The 22749-nt window shown below is 43.6% G+C and overlaps 1 protein-coding gene across 1 annotated transcript in view; it reads left to right on the top strand.

The window, feature by feature from the left end:
• Positions 1 to 22749, top strand: part of RINT1 (RAD50 interactor 1) — a 205282-nt gene that overhangs the window by 65110 nt on the left and 117423 nt on the right. The window contains exon 6 of the mRNA XM_069229853.1: positions 3708 to 3864. Within this exon, the coding sequence (XP_069085954.1) occupies positions 3708 to 3864 (157 nt within the window). The remainder of the gene's footprint in view (positions 1 to 3707; positions 3865 to 22749) is intronic.

Below are 22749 nucleotides of genomic sequence, written 5' to 3'. Positions count from 1 at the left end.
TATAGACAGCGATTGCATAGAGAGGGGGAAAAATATGGTAAGTTGCTGGTGTGGTAGCTTAGGCAAGAGGTCGAATGGCCCCCTATTGTAGCCCTCCAGAGACTAGATGGGTCAACGACAGTAACTCAACAGGCTATTAATGCCACCGTGGGGAAACATCTACGAGTTTTGTATAGTGGAGGAATAGCGGCAGATGATGTAGAGATTGACAGTTTCCTGAACACCCTTGAACTGTCCAGGCTGCCTCCTACCCTGCAAGACAAACTAGAGGCGGACATCACACTGGAAGAAATGAAAGAGTCATTGGATAACATGAATAGGGGGAAGGTGCTGGGAGGTGACGGATTCCTGGTAGAATTCTACCAGGTTTATGCCGCACATCTGGTGGAACCGCTTCTTGAAGTATACCGGGAATCAAGGGATTTGGGGTTATTACCCTCCACTCTTAGGGAAGGTGGGTTTGCAAGGTCTTAAGCCGGGAAGGTGGGGTGAGGTGATAAGTCCAACCTCTTATAGGCCCCTCGCTAGGCTCATTGTAGATGCCAAAGTGCTGTGTAAGGTCCTCACAGTGTGTTTGAGTGGCGCACTGAGTAAGCTTGTACATGAGGATCAATCTTGCTTCTTGCCCGGCTGCAGCACTGCCTTTAACTTGTATCGGTTAGCACATGTGCTACATGCAGTTGACCAGAGTGGGGAGGACGACCTTGCTATTGCCAAAGCCTTCCACACACTAGAGTGGAGCTACTTTCAGAAGGTACTTCAAATAATGGGTTTTGGCCCTTAGTTCTGCTAGTGGGAGTGCCTACTGTACACGGCCCGCAGGCCAGGGTGAGGTGTTGGGTCATTATATCCAACAATTGGGAGGTGAGGCAGGGAACCAGACAGGGTTGCCTTAATTTGCTGCTCCTCTTTGCGCTGGTGCTGGAGCCCTTCACCTCCAAACTCCAGCGTGAGATGGGTCGGGCACGGTATAGAGGTGGGGGAGTCCATGCACCTTATTTCTTTATATGCTGATTATGTACTAGTCTACCTTGAGTGACCCATGGAGGCAATGCTACTGGCGCACCTAGAAGACTTTGGAAGGGTGGCGGTGTTATGTACAAACATGAAGAAGTTGCTACTGTTCCCATTGGGGGCACTCGGAACATCCCGGAAGGGAATCTGGTATGGTTGGGAATACGCTGGGAGACTCAGGCCTCACTTTATATTGGGGCTATGGTCAGGCACTCATCCCAAAGTCAGAAGCAATACAGCGTTGTCCCACTAGTGGGTGGATTGATGAAATCTGTCCAATTCTGGAATACTCTTCCATTGTCAATGGTAGGCAGAATATCAGTGTTGAAGATGGTGTTGCTTCTCAGGTGCCTCCATGTAGTCAAAACCCTTGAACACCTCTTGATCTTGTTAGTTTGGGCCAGGAAGAGGAGCAGAGTGGCTTTGCCAGTACTTAAGCAGGACCGCTTAGAAGCAGGTATGGGTCTCCCTGACCTGGAGCTGTATTAATATGCCTCCAAGCTACAGCATGCGTCACTCTAGGCGGACCATGAGGATAAGTGGGGAGAACAGGCTTTTGCAAGCCCCCTATAGTGATCAATCGCTGATGACACTGTTGATGCGCAGCTCGCGAACACCGTGGGCCGTGCCCTAATTTACTTGAAAAGTGGCAGGGTTCTGGAAGTGGGCTGTCACTAGAGTCTAGAAGAGGCTGCCATTTGCAAGGGACCTTGTTTTGTGGACTTTGTTGCCTTTTAGCTGCATAAGTGGATCCATGTCGATGGCTCGATTGAGGGAGGGGGGTTGTGAGACACTGGCGGACCTTCACCCAGGTGATCAGTTTGTAACCTTTTTGGAGGAGCAGGGCGTTTGCAATGAGGAACAGACATTTTGAAGTATTCCGAACCACATACTCCATGACTGACACATTGCACCTGTTGTTGATTGCGGGGTCGACAAAACATGTGGTGGTGCACATATGTAAAGCGCCTAAAATTAATAGAATTAGAGCTCAACATGCATGGGAGTAGGAGCTTGAGATGCCTCTGTCAGGAGCAGACTGGACTTAGTAAAAGGGTATTGTGCAGCGCACGTGTTAAGCTAGCACATTTTAACTATGTACATCGCGCATACTTAACACCCATTAAACGTAGTCGAATGTATGCTGGTAGGAATGCAGACTGCCCAAGATGCCCTCCTTACCGCAGTCGGCTTGGGGGTGCCCCAGGGTACGGGGATTCTGGGCAACAGTGATCACGTTACTCTGAGCAGTGACAGGTTCCCGCAGGTGTGCCTACTCACTGGAAGTTTCTCCAACTGGCCTTTGTGTTGGCAAAAAGCAGAGTGCCCATAGGCCGGATGAGCACTAGGTCACCCTTGGCTTTGCATGTGGTATAAAGATGCCACCTAGTGGGGACTGGCAGAGGAGGATCACATGGAGCTAAATCACTGGGATGGCATGTTGCAGGAGGACTTCGAGATTTGAGCGGTACTGCTGGAGTCCTTGCACAGGGAAATGACAGGCGAAGGTGAGCAAGGGTTGTGATCGCAAGATCTGGAGATATGTGCCATACAGGAACAGGAGTGTGTTGTTGGCGGAGAGGTGAACCGACTTGTTGGACGGCATAGGAAAATGGGTGTTTGAGGGGAACACCCACATTGGTCTGTACCATGGGAACTGATGTATCCATGTTATTTGGTTGAGGTTACTTCATAATGACGCTGATCATGAGGGAACCCTGAGGTAAGTAATGAGACATGGGGCTGGTTCGCCTTTGATAACTACAACTGAAAAGGCTGTGTATCTGCACTTACTGAGACTCTGTTTATTGTTATTCCTTTTATGGTATACCATTTACTGTTTTGCAGCCCTTTTTTCTCACTGGTAATGTTGCATGTATCTGATACAGAATTAATGCTTACTGTGGCCCAGATTAAGGTCTTGTTCATACATAAAAGCAAGTAAAGAGAATTAAAAAAAAAAACGTCATGGAGCTTCAGCAGGCATTATTTCTTTACACACGACCTGCTCTACCCATCTTGGCAGGAAGTAGTTATATGAAAAAGACGACTAACCTGGTGGGTAACTGTTAATATGGCTCGCAGACATAGGCAATGCCTCTGGTGCTCCAGCAGTTTTCAGCTGCCCACCAAACTTTGAAGATGGTCCTTATTGTTTTGGGATATTTAGTTTCACACTGTACAGCTGCACACGCAGAAATACTTTGCATAACATTGAAAGGGAATTCACAAATTTCTAGGATTAGTTATGGAAAACTGCGCCTATCTCAGCTTTCAAGAAGTTTGTGAATATCATAAATTTACACACCTGAGCTTGAATATGCATGTGACCCTCCATCTGCAGATTTTTGAGAAGTGAGGCATAGGTTTTGAGCAAATAGCTGGTATTTTGGGTTTCAACCTTGTAGCTGGGGGCAATGTTGTGATGTGGTTTACATAGCCAGAGATCACGAGTTCCCAATCTTTCCTTATCATTTTTTTTTTGCTCAGCTTGTGTTCATATTCACAATTTTTCTGGATATAATGGTTTTCGTATTTGACAGCCGTTTTACCTGCACCTTCACATGTTACCCTTCACTTATCTTGATTTATTTTCTTTTTTGTATGTTATTTGGGCTCCTGCAGGATCGCGTGAGGCAGGTTCATTTTACTTCACTTAATTTATATAGTTTTCCTTAATTCTTTGAAACTAGAGATGAACTACTGACCAAACCAAGACAACTTCCAGAGAAGTATTCGCTCCCTACAGCAACTCCCATCATACTTCCCATGCAGATCATGCTGGCACCTCTGCAGAAGAGATTCCGGTTTCACTTCACAGGCAACAAGCAAACAAATGTCTTAAGCAAGGTGAAGGAAGAATGCTTATTCACGTACTTACAACAGTGATTTTTGTTTCTAATGAAGTGTGTTATTGTTATAGGTTTTCCCATTTCCCAGTAGAAGGCAGAGTTATCTACATGACAAAGAATGAAATAATTTAAAAATCGGAGAGCAAGCATTATGACTTCCAAGCAGTACAGTGTTGTAGTCGTGCTGCAAGTTTTAATTTTTAGGTCGTGCATAGCTGTTGACAAATGATAAATGTATTCTGAAATCTAGTTTTCACAGATTATTGTCAATACATTATATAGTTTTATCAGTAAAGCTGCAAGTTAGTGGGAAGGTTTATGGACATTTCTTGGAAATGTACTGTCTGTAAATGACAGTGCGTTACCACATCATTCTTTAGTAATAAATTTATTAAAAGTGAGTGTTCAAACATAAACTGAGAAACACTTCTGCCCTGATGGCAAAGCTATTAGTAAACTAAGAGGTACTTCATGCATGGATCATGTGTACCCATATGTGGGCTAGATTTATTATACATGGAGCAAACGTTTAGTGTATTTAATCAAACAAAAGAAGATTTTTTACAGCAGAAATACTGAACTCACATAGTTGAAGGTGCACTCGTGAGAATGAAGAAAAAGGTGATTGTAAAATGCAATATTTGCCTAGCATCATACAATTTGAGACCCGTTTCCAGGTCAAGTACACAACAGTTAGGTTGAGTACATTTTTCAAGCTGCTTGACCTGCAGGTCTAGTAAACTTTTTATGATTTTTCGAGGCCTGTACTTCAGGGTCTCTTGCTGAAAACCCATTTTGTTCTGCAAGCATTCTACTCCCACTTAGTGTCACATTTGTACAGCGCTTAGTAGTTTTGTAGGTTTTAACTGTATAACGACCTGCCTACCAAGAACGTTACGTGTGCAGTGGTCCGCAGTACAGGATGTGAGGAGGAGTGGATGGAAAAGTAATTGCAACAGTACAGGGTGCCGTTGATTTTTTTTCCGTATCCGGTGTCGTATTGTTGCTGAGTGACAATGTCATGTTTGAGGACGTCATGTTTGATGCTCCCTTTCTGATGCATCTCATCTGCAGGTGGGAGTATAAGGGAATGGCACAAGGTAGTGTGAAGCTGCAGTAGACCGGAGCAGTCATGGTCTGTGGGATAACAAAAAGGTGACTGTGGCAGATCATTCCAGTCAACTTCCATATTAATTATTCTACTATCTGAATCTGAATCCTTACTGTCTCCCTAATAATCACAAAAGATTTTGGGTATGTGCAAACCAGAACCCTGAACTACTGGTTCTAAGCATAGCATCCCAGCTACTTTCTAGGCAGACAGCCTCCCCTACATACTATAGAGTGAATGAGATGTATCCAGCGAGTAACACAATTAATTTTTCAATGTTTCTATTTTGCTATATTTGTGAAACGGCAAATGCCTGTTACAATTACAAAATAGGGTTTTTGAAACACTTAGCTGCTTATTACAACCCTGGCGGTCTGGGAACCGCCACAGTGGAGGTGGCGGTTCCACCGCTGCGGTCCCTGCGGTGAAGTCCGCCATATTACGAGGAATGCAGTGTGGCCGACGCCAAACAGCCGCACCACCACCAGTCCCGCCAGTGCGGGTGGACCGCTGCAGCCGCTGAGTGCCTTCTCCAGGCAGGCGGCATGCATGACACCGCCGACTGTATTACAAGGGTGCATACCGCCAGGGTTTTCACAGTGGTCGCCCTGCCACGAAAACCCTGGGGGCAACGCACCTCAGGATAGGAAAACTTATTCCTGTCCCACCAAACTGCACCACCACACATGCACACACCCATTCCCATGCACACACATGCCTGCAGTCACACATACACACTCCCCAAACATACACATCACCCAAACACTGCCCCACCATTACAGTTGTCCCACATACCTGGCAGGATTCACTCAGCGGCCCATGTCGTGGAGGTCGACAGGAAGGGGGCAGATGAAGGCGGTACGGCCACCGCACTGCCGGCGTATGCTGTCATGGACCCCAGTCCCCCATAGGCAGCAACGCGACCTCATTGGTCGTTGCACAATGGTGTGAACTGCCAGTGGTTCACCGCCGTGCAGAAATGTGGCTCGTAATATGGCGGGCAGAGTCTTCACATCGTGTCAGTGCTGGTCATGGGACCACCTCTCTCTTGCCGTCGGTTAGCCTAGTGGTGGGTGCGTAATGTGGCCGTATTTAGGCAGTCTCCTGTGCGTGTCCCGTAATACGGCGGTCAAGAGACCGCCATCACTGGTGGTATTTTGGCTGCCAACAGCGCGGTGATCTTGCTAAAATACCGCCAATGTTGTAATGAGGGCCACAATCTGCCCCTGAAAGGTAACATCAGTGCACATATTTAAAAATAAAAGTATCAGAAACCTTCTCAGCTAATTTTTGTTTAAGCATTTCAAGCTATTAAGAAGAGACTGGGAAACCTCAGACAAGCACTCGGAAAAAGTAAACATGAGTAATCTACAAAGTTATAAAAAGATTTCATTTTTTAGAAACTAGAGTGAGCATAAATAATGTTTTAGTGACTTCCCATGAGAGGTTCCCTGGACTCCTGGGTAATGCGTTTCAAAGATATTTCCTGACAGGCCTCATCCACCCATGAAAGTGATATAGGGACCTCCGTTTACGCTTCAGGGACCAAAGTGACGCAGCAGATTGTAAGAAATTCCTCTGTGACAACCACGTGCCACAGCATTAACGTAATACATTAATTGCTATGTTGCGATTACTTTATGCAGATTTGTAGCTTCATTTCTTTCTTTAAACTCAAATACTAGAAAAGTGGTTGAATACAATGATATGTTTTGTACACACACACACACACACACATATCACTTTGCCTAATTTTTTATTGACTTTAGCAAAATTAACTACTTACTAATTGTGATTGATTCATTTAGATTTGTAACTTTGTTTCTTTATTTTTTTAAACTTAAATACTAGGAAAGTGTTTTTTGACAATGAGACAGTATGTATTATTATATATATATATACATATATATATATATATATATATATGTATACACACACACACACACACACTTTACCTTGCTTTGATTGACTTTTAGTAAAATTAACTGCTTACTAGCCCCATTCCAAATAGATGCACTGCCACTTAACTTGACCGTTTTCCTGTACCGTGAGTTATCATGTATTTTTGTACAATATTGCCTTTTCAATTTGTGTATTTCATGTATCAACTATGGTTTCTCACCACTTCTCTAATTAATATGCATATTTCAGAAACAGAAAAGGGAATTTCTCAGCAATTTAAACTGATACAGCAAAACCCGTCAAACTCCCATATGACTCAAGTTCCAAGTAATGCCAACCCCACTGCCGCAGGGAGTAGGCATCCCAGATTGCCTCGGGCCATAGGAGGAGGCCCATCCAAGTGCCTACAAATGCAGAGCACTATATAGTGCAGTCATAACTCCCGCAACCCAGGTCACAGATAATGCCAGCAACCATTGCCACAGGGACTACTCATCTCAGATTGCCACGGGCCATAGAAAGAGGCCCTTTGAAAAGCTGACACCTCCAGAGCACTATGTAGCATGGACATCGCTCCTGCAGGGCGGGTCCTAGATAATGCCAGCAACCATTGCCGCAGGGCCTATGCGTCCCAGAATGCCTCAAGCCATAGGAGGAGACCCTTAGAAGGGCCGACACCTGCAGAGTGCTCTATAGAGCAGGCACCACTCCCACAGAGCAGGTCCTAGATAATGGCAGCAACTGTTGATGCAGGGACTAAGCGCCCCACATTGCCTCGGGATATAGGAGGAGGCCCTTAGAAGTACTGACACCTACAGAGCGCTACATAGTGCGGACATCACTCCTGCAGCGCCAGATGCACCTGGGCAAAGCCAAGGGCAAGAGCTGGACCAACCTGTTCCCGTCATTGTCAGGAAGAACCAGGGCAGGGTTAACCCCCTTGGCATTTGCACCGGGCATTTGCTTGGAGCAGTATTTGTAGAGTTGTCCAGGTCCCTAGTTCGATGCACGAGTCTCTCATTTAGTTATGTGTCAGCTTTGCATTCTGGGACTTCTAGTTTTCTTTTTATGACGTGGTACATGCTGCGAATACAAAGCAGAAACCTGGCTAGATGAGTAATATTTTATAACTAATATTTCAGTTCAAGACTAATTGAGGATCATTAATATCATGTTAGGTGGCTCTCCTCAAGCGTGTGAATTATGTGGCAAATATGGAACAGGGTTGACCAATTCATTTGGCAAAAAAGTCTAGTTATACATTTACAATGCCAGTAGCTCCAACCTAAGTAAATGTGATACCTATTGCATTGCAAATGCTTGTTTATTTTATAACTTAGGTGAAATGACTCTTGCTCCTTTTCAGTCTAACAATGTTTATACTGCCGATATAGCACTCTAGAACTCTAGGTGGCTGCCTAATATTGTCTAAATGTAGCACCACCGGTGGTTGTGATGTAGGAGATCCTATCAAGTATGCTGAGAAGCAAATCTGGCATCATAATCCCTGTGACCTCTGATGATATCAGAGTTGACTTATCTGTCTACCTTTAACCCACTCAAAAAACTGTTCTTTGTTTTCGTAGAATCAGGGAAAGAGTAAGGAGTGGAAACTAAAGAAAGGAAATCATGTCTTTTAGAGTCCTGTTTACTTTCTTTTCCTATAATCCCTAAACTGTAAAGAGTCAGTTACTAAATCTTATGCTGGGAGACACATAAAAACACATTAGAATGGCTAAGCAGCATAGATAACTTTGTGCAAAGTGTTGTCATCAAATTTGTTCCAGCTGCCTAGAAATCAAATTTTTGTTCTGTCAACAGTACTCGTTATCGTTCTGAGAAAATGTCCCATTGACATTGTGGACACTCTCCATGAATGCATTGGCACACACCTACCTTACTATCGTCCTCACATAGCAAAATCTGCAAGTGTGAGTTTCTTCAGTGCTTGCTACAATGCTGCCTTCTTCATCTTCTTCTTTTTTTATTTTTTATTTTTTTATTTTTTATACCAAAGCCACTTTCCCATCTTCTGCAAGAAAAAGCCTTCTAAAATGGTTCACATCATAGTTAGGGCTGGCAAAGTTTGGCTGCTGATTTAGCGGGATTTGTGGTTCTCTTTCCATGCAGACATAAAGGATGCAAATCTCTCTGTCTTTGAAAATCCCACAGAGTTGCTAAGAGACAAGCAAAACACATTTTCTATAAGGGTAATCTAGGCTACTTTAATCAATAAAAAATTGTATGACAAAGGAAATCAGTTCAAACCCAAAATCTTGACAGAAGAAATGCTCCCCAAACAACAGCTTTTCTACTAAAATCATAATCAAGTTGGCATCACCACATGACTGAGCATTCACCTGCTTCGCTTGCCCACTCCCTTGCAAGCTTTTCTCTCACCTTAGTGGAGACTAACAACTTTGTGGACTGCCATTTCAACAATAATGGCAACAGAAGCAAAGTAGTTTGAAGCCCTGAACAAAGTTTAGATGCTTGAGATCTCAGCTGGACCCCAGCATGTGTGCTGTTCAGTTCCTTGTCAGGCACCATGATGTTGCTCTTGGACCAATGCAAAGACCTCAAATCATCATAAAAATCTGTACATCCTTTGAGTTGACACATGAAGGTATGATTCACAAAGGTAAGTTTTGAGTAGGTTTACACTTTGTAGCTAGTTTTTTCCATTTTCGGTAATCACAAACCCTGGTTTTACAGTTACTTAAAAAGTGTCTTCACCCCCAGGCATTACTTCTGTGTGGGTGGGTGAGGTCCCTCTCTAAACCTCTCCCTGGCCCTCCCTAAGCCCTTCTTAGTCCTCCATAATCCAATTCCCTTCAGTAGGAAGTCTGCCCTTTTTCTCACTCACTCCATCCAGTCCCTCTAAACCTGAATAATAAAACGTACACTTACATGTGCTCAGACTTCGCAACTGGGACGGAGAACTCCACACTTATAAATATAGGCAGTGTGCAGTCGTGAAACTCTGCAGATAGTCTGTGATTTGCAGTTTGTAGTACATTTTGTAATACTACAAAATGTACTGCAAAGTGCAGTTTGATAATCAGGCCCCCACTGTCTACACCACTGCTTAATTAATCTTCGCTAAAATATAACATGCTAGTGACCCCAGACAATTCTCAAATAACTAGACCAATTGAATGCTGTCACCATGCAGCTCACTGAACATCTTCAGCTCTTCCTAGAAGGGAGGATGTGCCAGGCAAGTTCTCTGCTGCCTAGAGAGCTGTGCCTCAATTTGGACAATCTTGTTGTCCTTAGAGCATCAGGAACCAGATACAATTGCAAGGTCACTAAATGCCACAACCTGTTTTCTGGCTACTAACTCTGTGAGAAGGAAGTGTAGGCTAGCTGTCAAGACTTAATCATAAAAGCTGATTTAAAGTACAGTGTTCAGTTACAGGTAAAAGTAGATCTGCGCAAAATATATTTAGCTTTCAATCAGTGTTAATGCTTTGTCAAAATTATTAAGGCTTTTTTTTCAAAATGTATGTTTCTGATGGAGACTATTAGGTATGGATTCTTTACTTTAGAATATTCCCCAGGCGTCAGACTGGATTTGTAAAAGTTTGGTGAGCAGTACCCCTGCGCACCAGTAGGTGGCATGTTTGGCTCCGTGTGCCGTCATCTGCGTTGACCACGCCAGAAGTGACAAGCGTGGTGCCTATATCGGCGCCAGCCTAGTGTACTGACAACAGATCTTTTCTTTCCATGCCAGGCAACACAGATCCAGAGAAGAGCTACCCCCAGTCACTTTTGACTGACCTTTTTTGACCTTTTGTTGAAGATTTCTTTAGACTATGTCCCCTGGTATGAAGGATGTCCATCAGAAAAGCAGGTTTTAAATCATGCAGCACCTGTCACAGATTTTTCTCTGATGTCTTGAGCGAGAGCGCAACATCAAGACAGGCGAACACTGCCCCACCATGCTCTCCAATACACTGCGGTACTGCTCCTTCATCCTTCTCATTGCCTGACGTTATTCGACTCTGAGGCATTCCAGGTCTCTGTCATGAGGAAGATCCTGAGATTGTTTGCAAAGTCTATCTGGCGTCCCACTCCAAGTCATTGAGGAAGTTGGATAATTCCCACAAGAAAGAAAAGAAGTTGAAGAGGTCTTCAGCTTCACAGCACAGGTCTTTGGACGAGTTGCAGTGCCATCGGCACTCGAGGTCTAGCTCTGTGATGGAGCCTGCACCTGGCCCGCTTCCGCACATCCCTGAATTTCCAGGAGCTGGATCGACCCCTGTACAACTTAAAGAATCTTATGAAACTATGCACTTCATTTTTGGGTATCCCAACCTCTCTGGATACCTTTGGGCACCTTCTGGTATCCGTCGGCGGGTTCGCCTTCGGTACCAGTCCGGCCCCAAGGATCCATTGATGGATCTGGAGCGGGGCCTGTTGAGCTGACCTTCCCTGGCGCCCATTTCAGGGCTGGCACGACTGATGCCTAATGTTGGCACTGTCACGTAGGTTCTCATTATGCTAATGAGGCTACTGGATTTGGGAGACAGGATCACATGGATTGTGGATACTAAGTATGATTCCACACTACATGACGCCTGTCAGCCTAATCCAGGTTCTCCGACTAACTAGCAGCGCCTCATCTCTGGCTGAGATGATTGTGGCAACCAGGCGCATGCAAGAAGACTCCTCAGGGGAATCGTGGTCGATCAGATCCCATCCCTTTCTCTCAGTTACCCAAAAAGTCTCATACAGGCAAAGACAACAAATGCAGAATATAGTTCAATAAGGATTTATTGCACTAACTGCATCTTAGATAAAAAGGCATGTATGTAATAACTAGGATGATAAAACACAATAAAAGCAAGCAGGTGACTAACAGAGTAAAACACAAGAATAGTCCTACCATACTGTCACTAAGAATGATATACAGGGAGTGCAGAATTATTAGGCAAATGAGTATTTTGACCACATCATCCTCTTTATGCATGTTGTCTTACTCCAAGCTGTATAGGCTCGAAAGCCTACTACCAATTAAGCATATTAGGTGATGTGCATCTCTGTAATGAGAAGGGGTGTGGTCTAATGACATCAACACCCTATATCAGGTGTGCATAATTATTAGGCAACTTCCTTTCCTTTGGCAAAATGGGTCAAAAGAAGGACTTGACAGGCTCAGAAAAGTCAAAAATTGTGAGATATCTTGCAGAGGGATGCAGCACTCTTAAAATTGCAAAGCTTCTGAAGCGTGATCATCGAACAATCAAGCGTTTCATTCAAAATAGTCAACAGGGTCGCAAGAAGCGTGTGGAAAAACCAAGGCGCAAAATAACTGCCCATGAACTGAGAAAAGTAAAGCGTGCAGCTGCCACGATGCCACTTGCCACCAGTTTGGCCATATTTCAGAGCTGCAACATCACTGGAGTGCCCAAAAGCACAAGGTGTGCAATACTCAGAGACATGGCCAAGGTAAGAAAGGCTGAAAGACGACCACCACTGAACAAGACACACAAGCTGAAACGTCAAGACTGGGCCAAGAAATATCTCAAGACTGATTTTTCTAAGGTTTTATGGACTGATGAAATGAGAGTGAGTCTTGATGGGCCAGATGGATGGGCCCGTGGCTGGATTGGTAAAGGGCAGAGAGCTCCAGTCCGACTCAGACGCCAGCAAGGTGGAGGTGGAGTACTGGTTTGGGCTGGTATCATCATAGATGAGCTTGTGGGGCCTTTTCGGGTTGAGGATGGAGTCAAGCTCAACTCCCAGTCCTACTGCCAGTTCCTGGAAGACACCTTCTTCAAGCAGTGGTACAGGAAGAAGTCTGCATCCTTCAGGAAAAACATGATTTTCATGCAGGACAATGCTCCATCACATGCGTCCAAGTACTCCACAGCGTGGCTGGCAAGAAAGGGTATAAAAGAAGGAAATCTAATGACATGGCCTCCTTGTTCACCTGATCTGAACCCCATTGAGAACCTGTGGTCCATCATCAAATGTGAGATTTACAAGGAGGGAAAACAGTACACCTCTCTGAACAGTGTCTGGGAGGCTGTGTTTGCTGCTGCACGCAATGTTGATGGTGAACAGATCAAAACACTGACAGAATCCATGGATGGCAGGCTTTTGAGTGTCCTTGCAAAGTAAGGTGGCTATATTGGTCACTGATTTGTTTTTGTTTTGTTTTTGAATGTCAGAAATGTATATTTGTGAATGTTGAGATGTTATATTGGTTTCACTGGTAATAATAAATAATTGAAATGGGTATATATTTGTTTTTTGTTAAGTTGCCTAATAATTATGCACAGTAATAGTCACCTGCACACACAGATATCCCCCTAACATAGCTAAAACTAAAAACAAACTAAAAACTACTTCCAAAAATATTCAGCTTTGATATTAATGAGTTTTTTGGGTTCATTGAGAACATGGTTGTTGTTCAATAATAAAATTAATCCTCAAAAATACAACTTGCCTAATAATTCTGCACTCCCTGTATATATATATTTCTCCAACTACATTATGTCTTAGCACAGCGTAATAAGCCTGATCTGCCCATGGGTTCCCCCCCTAGAGGAAGAAGCCTGTAGTTTAGAGAGACACCGTCCCCATGTGGATCAAGGGTCCGGCCGTCTAGGCAAGTAGCTGCAGTGAAGCAATCAGCATACAGTTGTGGTCATCTGGCTGGAATTTCCGTCTAACGTGTCTGGGACAAAGGGGTGTTTTTATAATAAAACAGTTGACATTCTACGAAATGGTCCCCACGTGTGAGTGTGTGTTTTCTGTGAATGTTGGAGACACAGCAAACCACGTTTGTCAGCAACCCTATCTGACTGTAGCCATGGAGAAAGCACAGAGTGCAATAAATGTCCTACTAAGAACGTAATACTTTCCTAGGCGAAAGTACAATGAGATAAAGAAAAAAAAAACAACAAAACTCAAATGTTTCTATTGCTAGAATAATAACGCAATGCTAAATAAAATGTAACAGTGTTAAGTTGCAGAGCGGCAGGCCTAGGTAGCATAAAACAACATGTCTAAAAGATGGCTAAAATAGCTATACAACAGCACCGCCCCATCATCATTCCTGACTCCCATAAGGAGCCAGAGGGGCTTTGCTGGCGCCAACTCTGGCATTGAATAGGGGCAGACTCTCCATTTCGGAGCCAATGCCTTGTTCTTATAACAGGCCTGGATTGGGTGATGATTGGGAGGGGGTCTCCGGACCCTTATGGATACCAGATATTAGAAGATCCTTCCGACAACCAGTATGAGGATCTGGCAGAGGCCAATGGACTGGACATCTCCCCAGACACTGGCCTTGTCTCTTCCCATACCTCGGCTAGGAGGGTGCCTTATTCGCACTGATGGTGCTGGACCTTACACTACCCTCAGTGACAGTCAAGACAAACGTCTTGACAGGTGCTTCAGGTGGGAATTGCCCCCTCTGAACCATTACTCCAGTTCAATGAAGGTCTTAACGACGTCCTACTTGGGTCCCGGTCCAAGCCCTACACGGACTCTTGTGCTAAGGGCAATTGCCTGCCACCATTGTCTCACCAAGGGGACTCCAGTTTCCTTACCCAGCACATCATCCCCGGAAAGCTTGATGATCCAGGCCTCCACCTCCAAAATCAACCTTGGCACATTCCCTACCACTCCACCAGATTGGGAATCTAAAAGGCTAGATACCTTCGGGAAGAAGATATTCCCTTCTGCCAGCCTGGCACTGCATTCGGTGAATGCCATGTGCCTCTTCGGCCGATACTCCTATACGATCTGTGACTCAGTTGCACAAGTTCTGCCTTTGGTCTAGGATAAGGCTCAAGCCATTCTTTGTCAAGCAATTGCTGATGGGAGGGTTGCAGCCAAGTTCACAATCAGATGTGGGCTGGATACAACTGACTCACTGGGCAGAAGGATTTCATTGTTGGTGGCCCTTAGGTGCCATGCCTGGTTGAGAACGACTGGCTTTTCTGGGGATGTCTAGGCTTTATTCACAGACATGCCATTTGATGGCTCCTGTCTGTTCAAAGAGACCTACTGTGATCTCCAAGGCATCCAAATAAATTGCCTTTTCCAAATCCAGACTTTGGCTGAATGTGTTGTCTCAGGGAAAGCTTCTTAAGGTTCTGTTATTCTGCTCTTGCAGAATTTACACTAGCTTCCTGTGGAAAGGCTTATCAGATACAAGTTTATTTTTTCATAAATCTCGTTATTAGTTTTCACATTAACAAACACAGAATCAGTATCAGTGACACAGTTTATTTCAAAAGTTCTCATCAATACTCACAGCATAATACCCCACTGTTTCTGCAACAGGAGACATAAACCTGTTTTAATTCATCCCCCATATGAATCATGAATTAAGGACTAAGTGGGAAGTCCATGATCTCCAAATATTGTTGTGTTTGTGGGGGCAACAACGGGCCAAGTATATCAACTTCTCTACAGTAGGGCATTTGTCTATGCCCAAGAACCACACTCTCATCAGTGGAGTTTTGACAGAGGACCAATGATTAGCTACGTTCCACTTGGCCAAAAGGGAGCCCAAGCTAATCCGTAGCCCAGTACCTCTTCAGAAACCCGCATCTTCCATTATGCTCACTGGTACTAGTATTAGTGATGTTACGATAGTGAAATGTAGGTCCTGAAACAGGGTCCGAGCAATAGCGGACCAATATGTCTGAACCACTAAGCAGGTCCAAGTTACATGATAGAAGTCTCTTGTCTTAGTCCCACATTTAAAGCAACATGGAGAGGGAATCCATCTTTCAGAGACTTGAAGTGTGTGATATAGTCTATGCATGTATTTACATTGGATAAGTCTGTGCTTAGTCAGCATTACATGCTGCAATTTGTCTTCCACTATTTACTATCATCCAGGGGACCAAGCCTTCCTCCCAGGCCTCTTTAACGCCTGTCAGTGTGTTTGAAGTGTTATTTACTAGGCAGCGGTAGACCTGTGAGATGTTTGTTCTTCCCAGATAGCCCATGGTTAGTCTTGACTTTAAAGGCGTATGAACCATATGTATCATGCATTTTACCAGGCGCAAACAGCCCGATTCAAAGAATCAGGTCATTAACGACAGTAACATGCATTTTTGTATGTATAAATTCCAAAATGCGATTTGGTAACATGGTACCTAATCGCAATTTGGAATTGCGAATACATACTGATTCGGTGTTAGGAAGGGGCGTGTTCAGGGCGTCCCTTCCTAATACTGAATCACAGCAGCATACAAGAATGTTTTGTGACTGAAATACAGTTGAAAAACATTTGCAAATTACCACCTACTTCAAGTAGGTGGTAACCGATTCACAAATGAGAAGGGGTCCCCAAGGGACTCCTTTCCCTTTGTGAATGTTAGTGAAAATATTTTTTAAGAGCAGGCAATAGTCTCGCTGACCACTGTCTGCTATTAAAAAATGAAAGGTTGCATTTAAAAAAAAGATTGCTTTTTGGTCACAAATTGCGACCTACCTCATTAATGCTAACGAGGTAGGTCGATTTGTGGTCTATTAGGAAATGCAGAACGAAACTCTGATTTTCATACATTAGGAATAGCAATTACCTAATTGCGATTCGCATAGAATCTCCATTAGGTTATCGCTATTTGTAATAATGATAGATTTGACCCTTCATTCTGGTATCTCTTATAGATGTCCTCAGCACATGCTGAAGCTGCAGATGTAATTGAGTTCTATGTAACTCATACATAATTCCTGAAAGCGTGGCTCTTCTTCCAGATTTCCCCCACTCTTTAATTAACAATTTTGTGCAATCCCGAGGACCCAACCTGCTAATTAGCGTTTGCTAGCCTTACCCAATGCCAAGGTGGAGGGTCTTTCTACACTCTTGTCCAAGCAGCGGCTGCTGCAAATAGCAAGTGTAGGGCCTCACACAATTTCGGAGCCACACATGACGGATTACATGACAACTCTACGAGGGTTGTACCCTCCAGTAATCCTGTTGTCTGGCTCCTCTACTACGTGAGATGTAGACCGCACAACCAAGACACCTGTGCGGTCATCCCTACATTAAAAATTCAGTTTACCAGACACTTGCGCTACGCACAGGCTGACGTCACAATGGCACTGCCTAACCTCATAAGCACCCTCAGTGCAACAGAGGGCCATCGGCCATTATAGGATTCATAGGCGAGTGCAGGGTGATCAATGATGAAGCATGACACCCAGGGTCGTGTGTGAGGTCATCCCGTTCATTTTTATAAATACTCCTTATGTCCTTCTGACAATTGGGACACAGAAATATCCAAAAATACAGTGATATCCCATATGCAGGATACAGGGGGTGTGCTTTTTGAGCCTTACCTTTGAAACTTTGAAATGAAATATATTACAACATCTTTATGTTTTTGCTGTGAACCCAAAGCCTGGTTCTCTGCCTAACTCATTAACCATTTATTTGTTCTTTGTCACTCAAACCCAGTGCAAGGAAGAGTGAAAGGAGTCTTTAGATGTTTCTTCACGTTCCAGTTGGCTGCTAGCCTCTGCCAGGATATTGAGGCTAATGTTATCGGATAGCAGACTTGCAAACTCAACATAAAAAGACCATTGTCATCATTAATGGTGTATTCAGCTAGCAGGGAGTCTGATTGACTGGCTTTGTCTGCATTCTCAGGAGCCCCACAATTCTCTTTAGTTACACCAGTATTCTAACCCACTTCCTCTCCTAAGGGAAGACTTCAGTATAATGACTATTTAATTTAGCTAGATAGTTTTCTGATTCTAGGTTAGATCCTTCCTCTCTTCTACTCTGTTTGTAAAAAATACATTTCCATTGATCCCAAGGCGTATTTGGTTGCAGGCTCTCTACCTAATTCTGGTATGCTTAAAATACCTCAAAGTAATCTAGACTCTTGTCTACATGCAGTAAATCAGTAGGCTGACCACTCTAGCTGTCCCTGACTCACCATAGCTAGCTAATGCCTTACAGCAGCGACTGCAGGATTTCCTCGTGTGTTCTGCCTAGGTATGTTTTGCTGCCTTGTATTCTGAGCTGCTGGGAACATTTGACTGGTTATTAAAATGCACAGTGCACTGTAAATCCCCCCTCTTAAGGTATGACTAGAATTGAGTATGAGTTGCAAACCAGAAGCAGGTGGCACTCTAGTGTCTTTTGAAGAAAGAAAAATATGTGCCTTTGAAAAACCACTAGATTTGGATTAGGGCTCTTTGAGGAGATGGTCAACATGAGTGATCAGTTATACTTGCTTAATGTTTTGCACTTGGAATTAATAATTATCTCCTCCGTGGGCCTTTAAATCTTGAATTATGTGTCCAGAAGAGGCCAGTGGGACATTTTGAATGATTTAATGTATTTATTTATTAATTTATTTGTTTTACACAGGAGTTTCTCTTCTTAGGCTGTGTTGTTCTGGTTTATAGCTATATGGTACATCTTTTAATTGAGCTTACATTCTGCTTCCAGGGACTTTATGCACACTAAACAAACCAGTCACATAATTCAGAAGCTACAGAAATTCTTATGTGAATGACATGAATAAAGGAAATGATCTAATTCTTTGCATCATGGTCTCCTATCATGTTTTTTAAATTTATATAGATTCTTATATCCCCACGTAAGAAATTGGAGTGTTAGTTGAGCAGGATAGATACTCACCTCAGAAAATACCCAAAATCCTTGTTAGGGCAAACAACCAAATTCACTAAATTGACATGAGGTCAACCTCTTTGCAGCTATGACGCAAAGCACACAGGCTTAAATTGAAGGCAAGGTGTAAAGCTGTGGTTCTCAACCTTTTGACTCCTGTGGACCCCCACATAAACATTACTGAAACCTAAGGACCCCCAATGAATCACTATTGGAATCCGGGGATCGCTACTGAGTCATTACTTGAAGCAGGACACCCCAGCCTAAGCATTTTTGATGTTTTGAACTGTAAAACAGTACACAAAAATATATAAAAGCAAACATTTCTCAAACAAATATGCAAAATAGGTAATCATTTATTTAACTCACAAACACATTTTCCAAAAATCTAAATTGTAATGGGAAGGTATGACCTTTTTTTTAATTAAGTTGCGGCCACTATTTGTCCATTCTACATTCTGTTTGATGCGCTTGCACTACTTCCATGAATCAAAATCAGGACATAATCTTAATTTTTAGCGTTTAATCTTGAATTCCCTCACACTTAAAGAACATTTTAAAATGTTCTGATTTACATTTTGCTTTTTAAAATATATATACCCTTTATTAATCTGCTAATATTATTTAAATTTTCTAAGCAGTCTCTGACCCTCTGAGTAGGCTTCGTGGACCCCCAGGGGCTCCCAGACCACAGGTTAGGAACAACTGATGTCGAGTATTTATGAAGGACTGTTTTAGTAGTTCATAAATACGCTACAAGTTTGCAATAAAATTGACATGCAAAACCATAAAAATCCCAAAATGAATATAAAATTTCCTAGCAATCGCTAAGGAAAGATTACATTCTATTAAGGACACAGAGGTCAGGAGTATGCTAAAGTTCTTTATTTTTTCCACTCAGCAGCCTCAAAAGACACAACAATGGAAAGACTACAAATCCCATGAGTGTTTGCAGTAGTCTATAACAACAGCCATAGAGAACATCCCAATAAATGCAGCATCAAAGAACAGCACTTCCTCTTTTGGGCGAGCATCCAGAATTCTCCTGCATTATCAAAATTTGTGTACCTGGTCTGAACCTAAAGAAGTTAAATAATACAGAAAAGAATGATTTCTCACCGTTGAACAACTCCTTCAAATCCAAATCAATATCAGTACATAGCCACAGACAGTAAATGCAATACATATGAACAATATAGCAAAACAGTGAAAGATATTTTGCACAGAACAATATTTGTACTCGTACTTAACCCATTCAAGGTCAAAGTAAATTCATAATATATTTATTCAACACCGATGTCCTCCATAGTCACCCGGAAGGTGATTCGTTTGCCCTGACAGATGGGATAATCCTCGCCTCTGTGTCCTTAATACAATTGAAACTTCACTTCTTGATTGCTTACAAATTCTACGTTCTATGTCAGGACATGAGGCTTGGATTATGCTAGTTTAAAGATGGTGGACAACCAGAGAAGCCATACTAGTGATCAGATTGGTTTAAAATAAAAGGTCTTAAAGGTGGAGTCCAAAGACTCATTAGCAGCTCTAAGGATATCTTCCAGTCTGCCACCGAGAGAGAGAAGGCTTCAGACGCCATGGCCCCCCTAGTAGAATGGGCCCCAAAGGAAGACGTGCCGATACCTGCTTCTTGTAAGACTCATCTCACCTATCGTGCAATCATTGAAAACTGGTTTAAAGGGCTTCTTGAGGGAAAGTAAAAGTTGCGCGGTGGCATGCAGTTTGTATTCCTCTGTCATACTTTCATAATCCCGAAGGCAACGGACTTCACATGACTTGGGATGTGAAGGAAACGCAGGGTAGTGCACTCCTCTAGTATTGGATTTTGTGTGACGTGAAATAGAAAAGTATACCCCCTGGGAGTAAACATATGAGCTGTAACATCCAACGCGCTTACATCGTACAGTCATTCACACTAAATGAGGCATAACAAGATTGACAACTTACCTGTTGCCACCTTTTGTGATAAATATTGATTGCCTGGTCAGGCATTAAGCAACCGGAGTATCACACTAACATCCCAAAAGGAGGAATACTTGGGCTCCGTAGGAAAAGATAAGCAATTGACTCTCAAAAATCTGTAGACTAGGGGGTGTTTGCTGATCGGAATACCATGAATAGGGATATGACCCACTGAAATGACTGATCAATGTGAGTAAATTAGAGGTATGCTAAACCCTTGTCCCATAACCCAGACAAGAAATTGACCACATAAACTACATCCATCTCCACGGGATCAAGCTCCCGTAGCAGACACCATCGTTTCCATCTTCTCCATGCCAAGCTGTATCTCTTAATAGTAGAGTTTGGAACCGATGAGAGAGGCACTCTGCTCCAAAAGGCAAGGGTCTGCCTAACATCCCCTGTAATCTTCCAAGCCATGAGGAGAAGAGTTCCATCCTAAACTAGAGGGTGTAAGTTGCCATGAGGAGCAGTCAGTAGAAAAGGAGTCATGGGAAGTGGGATTGGAAAATCCACGGAAAGTTCCAGAAGAACTGAATACTAAACTTGCAACTTCCAGAGCGGCGTCACCGGTATCAACTCCGCCTTGTGTCATCTGATTAATGCTGTGATCCTCGCTGTCATCAAAAAAGGGGGAAATGCGAGCCCCCGAAATTGTCTCTAGGCCTGTAGGAAGGCATCCATTGTCTCCGCCAGAGGAACTGTACTCTAACTGAAGAAACTTGGAAGTTGATGGTTAAGTCTCGAGGCAAAAAGCATGGACCCCAGTTATCCATTATTTTCAGAAAAAGAAAAGTATCTAGTTTCCACGTACTGTCGTCCTTCAGATGTCTGGAGTGCCAGTCTGCTGACTGAGCTTTCCTGGAAGGTATTCTGTCATCACAGTCAAACGATGATCCAGACAGTGGTTCCAAAATTCTCTTGCCAGCTTTGCTAGTACTTTTGACTGTGTGCCCCCCAGTTGATTGATGTATCGGACTGCAGAGATGCTGTCCATCTTCAGGAGAATGGCGCACAACACCTTGTTGGCCGCTAAGCTCTTCACTGCGAAGGAACCTGTGAGGAGTTCCAGACAATTGATGTGAATTTTCCCTTCTTGTTCTGCCCACAGTCCTCCTTTGGTAATATCCTCACAGCGAGTGTCCCATCCTAGGCTTCTGGCATGGGATTCTGTTATGAGGCTGAACCAAAATGGCTCTGCGGCTCCATGCGTATATTTGGTCGGGCTACCACTGGCATTCTGTCTGAGCCTCTGGGGAAAGGGAAACCTCATGCACATATGTCAACCCTCTCCTGAGGTGTTGAGCCTTCAGATGTTGTAGCGCTCAATAGTCAGGAGGCCAGGGGAAATCGCCTGGATCGATGGGGACAATAGACCAATGAACTTGGCAAGGTGACAGAGTGAGAACTTCTTATCCAGTGTCTTCTAAATTTCCTGACACATCAGAAGCATCTTCTTCTGTGGTAATCAAAGGGAATGATGTATCATGTCCACCTCACACCCAGATCCTGTAGGAGATCCTTTGTCATCTAGAGGTGGGATGGCCTTGTTCTAGTGCAATAAGAGAATGGCGTCCGTGTACACTATCAACTGGACTCCTAATGCCCAGAGTCATTCATTAGCCAGTCTCAGAACCTTGGTGAAACACCAAGGTGCAGTAGACAGTCCGAATAGTAGACAAGTCAATTTGTAAATCTGGCTGTATCACTCGAACTGCAGGAAGCGTCTGAGAGGGAAATATCGGTATGGTAAGATAGGCGTCTTTTAGATCGAGTCTTTCTAGCCAATCATTGGGTAGCAATATGTTCCTGAGGAGGGGAATATCCTCTATTTTGAAGTGGTGATATACCACCCACTGGTTGATTCTCTCCGGTTTATAACTGGTCAGATACCGTTGTCCTTTTCAACCAGAAAAATGGTGCTTAAAAAACCTCTGGGGTAAAGGAGTAAATGGATGAGAACTCTCACTTCTTGCTTTACCACCTGTGTTCCTTCTTGTGAGAAAACCAAGGAATTGGGTCAACAGAGTTGACGGGGTGTGCCGTAGAAATCTTTGTGAAACCCTTTCACCATTTGCAGAACCCACGCATCCCCAGTTTTGGATGTCCAGTTGTAAATAAATCATTGCAACCTGCCTCCCACCCATGGTAGGAAAGAAGTGGTGTTGCTTACCAGTTGTTCCATCCGGAGCATTGCTGGTCCCTCTGAAGGTTCCTTGCTTCACATCCTCTGCCACAACCTCTAGAGGGGTAGACCCCTCCAAATGTTT

Source organism: Pleurodeles waltl, chromosome 4_1, assembly GCF_031143425.1.
Source record: "Pleurodeles waltl isolate 20211129_DDA chromosome 4_1, aPleWal1.hap1.20221129, whole genome shotgun sequence".
Classification (NCBI taxonomy): Eukaryota; Metazoa; Chordata; class Amphibia; order Caudata; family Salamandridae; genus Pleurodeles; species Pleurodeles waltl.
This window is presented reverse-complemented; position numbering and strand designations above follow the sequence as displayed.